General features: G+C 40.3%; 1 protein-coding gene across 2 annotated transcripts in view; it reads right to left on the bottom strand.

Moving 5' to 3' along the window:
- The window catches only part of arhgap45b (Rho GTPase activating protein 45b), a 27,523-nt gene that overhangs the window by 6,859 nt on the left and 13,881 nt on the right, over positions 1-6,783 (bottom strand). For both annotated transcript variants that reach the window (XM_014028592.1, XM_014028593.1), the window contains 7 exons: positions 4,486-4,617; positions 4,302-4,363; positions 4,096-4,206; positions 3,544-3,624; positions 3,283-3,450; positions 3,052-3,189; positions 699-892 (listed from right to left, as the gene is read on the bottom strand). In XM_014028592.1, the coding sequence (XP_013884046.1) occupies positions 699-892; positions 3,052-3,189; positions 3,283-3,450; positions 3,544-3,624; positions 4,096-4,206; positions 4,302-4,363; positions 4,486-4,617 (886 nt within the window). The remainder of the gene's footprint in view (positions 1-698; positions 893-3,051; positions 3,190-3,282; positions 3,451-3,543; positions 3,625-4,095; positions 4,207-4,301; positions 4,364-4,485; positions 4,618-6,783) is intronic.

The raw sequence follows: 6,783 nt of genomic DNA, 5'->3' as shown, positions 1-6,783 counted from the left end.
CTTTAAGCTGAACTTCCTCAACACGGAGCACACCTCCCCAATCTCCACCCCACACACCACACCCATGACTCCTGCAGGCTCTTGGCTGTAACAAAGCAAACGAGTGAAACTGAAAGTGAAACTTAAACTGTCTGCTGAGCTCTCAACATTAGTTCTCACTCAATGAAGCTTTTTTCAGATTAAAAATACCTTTGGGGAAATGTATTTTCAGATGCCAAGTAAACTGCATCATKGCGCACGCACAAAACCCCCGCCCCGCGCACGCACGAGCCCCCCGCGTGCGAACCTTTTAAATGGGTTAGCCCCATCTTATCGATGTGATCTCCTTAACATCCACACTCCCATAAGAGCACTCTGGTCAACCAGACCAAGATCAAGGTTTAAACGTGGAAGTGATCGAGCATTCGCCATGGCCRCCCCAAGACTTACTGCTCAGACTATACAATCATTTAAATCTCAGCTGAAAACTCAACAACTGATTATATATGAGACTCTTGTTTGTTTTAAATCTTAACTTTATGTTTTATTTACTTTTATTACTGTTTTTATTCTATCTACGCTTTAATGATTGTGGATGTAACTGTGAAGCACTTTGTTTGTTGTACATTTAAAAACATCTGTTTACCAAATTTGATATTGACCTTTATGCTGATGTTTGCTAAATATGAAGCTTTACTGTGATTGTTAAATTCTCTTACTGTGATGAATTGGAAGGGGAGTATGCCTCAAACATGTATTGGATGCTGGGCTGCTCGGGGAGCTGCAGGTCTCGCACGTGGGCAGCGTACTGCTGGCCGGGGTCGTACAGTTTGCTGCTCTCACACAGAGTCTGGTAATGGACCGGCAGTGCCACCGTCTGCATGTGCATGAGCTGATAGTAGGAGATGGTCGCCTAGAGGAGGAAGATTGAGAAATAAAAAGGATTTTTAGCACTAAGGCTACAGATATCACCAAACATTTTTTTCATTTTTCAATTCTAAGGTTTAAAAAATGTATTTTATACATATGGGGTACCAAGTGCAAAATAAAATGTAAAAATATATATATATATATCTAACACATTTTCATTATTTAGCTCACTTTCCATGTGTAAAGTAAGCTAAACAATTTTGTTATTAGCTCACTGTTCTTACATTTTAAATTTATTTTTTATGAAATGTTAAGCCTAAATTTTAAATGTATGTAATTATTAGATCAAAATGTAAAAACTAAATTTTAAATGTAAACTTCAACATTTAGCTACAACATTTAAGTATTTCAGAATGGAATGCKCTCGTTATGACATCCTGTGACAAAACCAACCGCTAACACTTCTCTACAAGACATCAAATTTGCAGTTGCAGTCCAAGCTGGACGTCAAACATCAAACAAGTATCATCCATATTGTTTTTAATGAACACATTTTGAACTTAGGAATTAAAATGCCATCTTCAGCAGCATTAGCAGTTGATTTTGTCGCAGCATGATGATGTCATTAAAAGAGCAAAGCACCAACAAAGGCTGTGTTCCATTCTGAAATACTTAAATGTAAACTTCAGCATTTAAGTACTGTATTCTTAAGTTAAGCCTAGTTAGGACTCCAACCAGTGTACTTCGGTTTGGGAAAGCTCTCATCACCCTGACAAGGAAAACTAAGATTTGGGCCATTAATCAGTTCCTGTGCCTGTCTACAGTCCRTCAGCTCCCTCCATCGGACTGAGTGTTGACGTCTAATCCAGGCCTGTAGGGCAGTCCTACAGACTGTTGTTGAGATGCGTACAACAGACTCTGATCCTTTGAAGTGGGCCTGACTTCCAGCTTTTGCAAGAGTCAACTCTCTCATTACCATTAATGCCAGTGTGTTCTAATACCAATTTAACAATACATTTTATCTCTCCCCAGTTGGTTGACTGCCTCGGCACACTCCCAAGCCAGTAATGACGTAAAGTGTGGCCCTTGGAGAGCTCTAATAGCAGCTTGGCTATCTGTCAGGATGAATGTTTCTTTCTGTGTACACTGAAGGTCTTTGTGAGATGTTTCCACTGGTGGATTGTGTTCATCTTGGCTTGAGGTTAGGGCTGCCACAAACCATTATTTTTATAATCGATTAATCACAGATTATTTTTTTCAATTAGTCGACCAATCGGATCATAAGTTAATTGAATATAAAACATAGAGCTTATCAAACCAGAATGCAGCTGCTATTATAGAACCATCGTTAGATTTTAGCTATATGCTAACTAAAAATAATTTCTGTGGAAGGCAAGTTCTACTCTGCAGATATTACATACACAGGTTTCTCTTTCATTTTCTTAAAATGATGCCACACTTTTGAGCTCCGTTGTCAGGTAGCCATGATACCAGAGCCTGTCTGTATAATGTCTTGTGACGTCCACGGCCTACCCCAGTTGCCACTACTGTGCATGTGTGTCAAGGACAGAAAGGCAGATGTGGCAGTGGAAGGTGTCAAAGCAGTTTGGAGAGAAAAACAAAGTAAAGAACAAAAAAAATGATTAATCGATTATTAAATTAGTCATCGATTATTTTAATAATCGATTAGTTGTCGATTAATCGTTGCAGCCCTACTTGAGGTACAGTTGCAAAAACACCTAGCGTGTATCTCTACTCTCTCACTGTACTTGTAATCTTACTGCACTGGATGCAGCCTCCCCTAAGATATGTAAATCTTGTGGAGCCAGGACCAGTGGGACTTCAAGGACTGCCGCTGTACTGTGATGGCGCACACCTGTATACTCCACAGCAACAAACTGCCAAAATGTCTGCTTTTATAAAAAGGTAATTAGACTGGTTACAATTAGTTAATCATCATGTTTGATCAGGAGAGCCTGGCTCTACTTTCTCTCTTAAATCCTACAGAAGCAGAAAGTGTGGACTTCCTCCACACTCCTTTTCCATTTTGAATTTATTTTAGTTYAATAATTAATGATGTGGTGCAATCGTTGTTGTACAATAAACATTGAGTTTAAATAAACTGGTTTCAGTTTAGTTTCTTTTAGATTATGCCCCGATACATGAAAAAGAGACTTGTGGGTTTGTTGTGTTTGTTCTGACCGAGCGGAGCGTCTGGTCGCTCTGCTTGATGACGTCCTGCAGCTGCCTCAGCACCGTGACCTTTGTGTGCTCCAGCTCCAGCTGCTGAGTGGTGGCATCAGCTATACAAGTACGGTAGGTGGCCTCCGCCTCATCTGCCTGTGAACACACACGTTGAGTTTTACTMCTTCAGTTCTCCCTTTCCATCTACATCTCAACATAGCTCCAAGAAAACAAACTTRTTGTTGAAACCTTGTTGCGAGCTTCTTCTTCCACTCGTTTTTTCTTCTCCAGAGATTTTGCCGTTGATCCACCTCCCTCCTCCTCCGCCCGGCAGGCTGCCGTTTTGGCCTTCTCGTACTCCTCGCAGCGGGCCATGTAAATCTGCTTGGCTTTTCGCAGGTTTGTCTCACACTCCATCTGAGCAACCACCGCACCGAAACACACGCACGTGTTTTCATATCTCAGGGAAGAAAATCAAATTTCKRTGTGTAAAAGKATCAAAGGTCGTACCAGTTTTCTCTTTGCTCGAATCCACAGCTCCTTGATCTCCTTCCGCTTCTTCTCGTGCTCCTGTTTGCGCTGCATCAGAGGCTGTGCAGGAAGAGTCGCATGTAAGGTTAAAGTCAAAGACTGAAGCTAAAAGATATGAGGCGCCGAGTGTAAAATAAAATGTTAAAAAAATGTCACTAACTAGTTTTCATTATTTAGCTCACCGAGTGTAAAATCATAATTAAAAAACTCCACTAATATTAAATTGTTATTTGGCTCAATTTTTACTAAATATTCAATTTAAAATGTTAATATATGTAAATATTAAATCCCAAATCTAAACATAAAAATTAAATCTTAAATATTGAAGTTTACATTTAAGTATTTCAGAATAGAACTCAGCCTTTTGACACTGATGCATGTCTGCTGTGACATCATCATCCTGCGACAAAAACAAACGCTAACGCTGCTGAAAACGATATTTAAAACGTAAATTCAAAACGTGACATTTTTTGACTTTTCATTTTAAACTCGACACCTCATAGAAAGAGGCTGAGTTTGTGTCACAGGTACCTGGATGAAGGTCTGGGTGTGCAGGGTAGTGTTGGCCTGCTGCAGACCCACACTCTGCTCCTGATCCTGCTCCAGAGCAAGAGAGTAGATGGAGAACAGCGGCATGTGGGGCTGTAAGGAGCAAACAATGAGGTTTTATTTTAGATCACAGAAGATTTTTTAAAATGTCAAAATGCTTTTTCTTAAATGAAGATGTTAATATTTACATGTGTTATGCTGTGCTTGCAGGAGTGATAAAGCCTCTGGAGTCCTTTGGAGAACTCAGCCTCTGTCAAACAATTTTTTTAGCATCAATGTGCACAAAATAATTAAAAAAAAACAATTTAATTTTGATTTTGCGTTAGATACATTTATCCACTAAAAATCTAAACCTGTGGCGCTTCCACTCACCCAGTGAAGTTCTCTTTTCCACGTAACTCATGAGGTCCTTCATGTACTTGGAAATGGTCTTGGCATAGAGCAGAGCAGAGTCCACCCCACCCTCGCTGCGCTGCAGCATCACATCCACTTCCTCAACTCTGCCTACGTATCAACACAGCAGCACTCAGCACGATACAGGAACAAACTTGGTCTTTGTGGTAATAATCTGCTTGTATTGACTCATTTGTAGGAAGGGCAAGGTTCACAACAGCAAAAAAGAAAATTTGGGAACCTTTAACCTTTTTTATACTCGAAGTTTAAAGTCACATTATTGCTCAGCAGAGGAGCACAAAACCCAAGTGAAGCTGTTCTGTTTTTATTTATTTTTTATAGCATTTTAATTTTTTCTGCCGTAAATAAAAGTTGTACTGCAGGAGTTTTAGGATGATATTTACATGGTAGTCAACTGGGCTCACATAAATACTTATGTGTCCACCTAAAGGGACACCATCAAGGTTTTTGAGTTTTGTCATGTAACTTTTAAACCACGCGTCACAGAAGGGAACGTGGTGAAGTCCCGGGGGGGCAACTCAGGCACCCAGTGGTACCAACCGCATACAAAAAAAACACGGGAAAGGGGGGTGGGGGGTATGTTCAGACACGGACCCGTGCGGGTCAGTGTTTAGAAGGGGGTATTTCCACCATATCTGTAAAAAAGGTGTATCTTTTTACACTTGTGCTTCTTTCTGGGCTGGACTTGACTGATCTACTGAGTAAATCCCCCTCCTCCCTCCCGTTAGTTTTAACCAGGGGCGTGGTGGCAATATGGACGTTTGGTAAGATTCCCAAACCGCCGGTCAGTTCAATACCAAATGCAGCTGGACCCTTCTTCATAAAACAGTGCTGCCGCTCAGCTCCCGCGTCGTACCCGGTGAGACAGTTAAACACAAGGCAAGCAGCCCATCCCAACTTGAAGTTGAAAAAAATTAAAATAAGATGCGGAGAGCGGGTAAAAAACATGCCGAAAAGAAAAGAAAAGAGAAAGAGTTGGATGGAGCAGAAAAGCTAACGGGCAGAAAAAGAAAGGGTTAGAGGAAGATGCAGCCAAATTAACAGACCTTTTCCGTGATGGAGGAGGGACCAAATCATGAGTACAGGTTAGCAAACACTGCATGTTCCTACCATCCAGACTTGGTTTATATGTTTCTGGATGTGTTCAGGGCTCASAGAACATTATCAGGAAGGTTTCACCATTCCTGCATAAATCTTTATTCTGCTTTTTCAACTATACAGCTAGTTTTGCTCAAGAAAATTGTATTGCAGTGAATATGATCTCTCTCTCTCTGTGTGTGTGTGTGTGTGTGTGTGTGTATGTGTGTGTGTGTGTGTAGAACTGTCCTTATGTTGTAGGCCTATTTGCACTGAACTCTTTGCAAAAGTGCTGTAAAATCATGTATCATTGCTGTTTATTTATTGGTAGCTGAAAAGGCCAGTCAGTCAAGGAGTTTGATGCCAGTCACAGAAGAGGAGGAGGAGGAAGGGACAGATGAACAGGGTGAGGAGGAGCAGGAGGAGCAGGAAAGAGGAGCAGGAACCACTWAAAAGCAGTGCCAGGCACATGTGCAGTGTGCAGAACTGAGTTTATGATGGGTCTTTGTAAAATATATTAATGTGCTAAGATCTGAGGATTGTAGTATAAATCTAGTCTTTTTGACATCTGAAAGAGGCTGAAAGTTCCACAGTTTCCCTTCACCATGTATTTTTCTTTCTTCTGACTGATCTATAAATGAGTTTTATCCAGTAATTATTCACTCTCACCAGCCCGATGATCTAAACTGATTTTAATACTTTTGTGAATGTTCCCAAATGTGTACAAGGTAAAATAATTAAAATCTACATCTTTATCCACAAACAAAGGAGACTCACTCTGGATAAAAATATTTCACCAAATCTTTCAGGAGAAATTGAGTATATGTTTGAGGGGAAATTATTGATCTTTTTCATGTTCTTGTGAAAAAGATTATTTTGGATTAAAATGCTGTGGTCTGAAGAGGCTCCTTCAGTCACACAGAAACATTAAGCCTATATTCACCTCTGCAAGTTATGCTAGTGGCTTTCTGAATTAGACATCTGACTTATTTTCCAGTGTTAATAAGCTATTTATAATCTAGATTATTACAGATTTTCTTTTCATGCAGATAAAGCAGCACAAGATACAGGGATGGATGGATGGATGGATGGATGGATGGATGGATGGATGGATGGATGGATGGATGGATGGTTCTTACAAGTCTTGTCTCAGTTACAGCATAGGTCGTAATATAACCC

The sequence above is a fragment of the Austrofundulus limnaeus genome, unplaced genomic scaffold (genome assembly GCF_001266775.1).
Source record: "Austrofundulus limnaeus strain Quisiro unplaced genomic scaffold, Austrofundulus_limnaeus-1.0 Scaffold786, whole genome shotgun sequence".
Classification (NCBI taxonomy): domain Eukaryota; kingdom Metazoa; phylum Chordata; class Actinopteri; order Cyprinodontiformes; family Rivulidae; genus Austrofundulus; species Austrofundulus limnaeus.
Note: the sequence above shows the minus strand (reverse complement) of the source record. Positions and strands in the feature narration are given on the sequence as shown.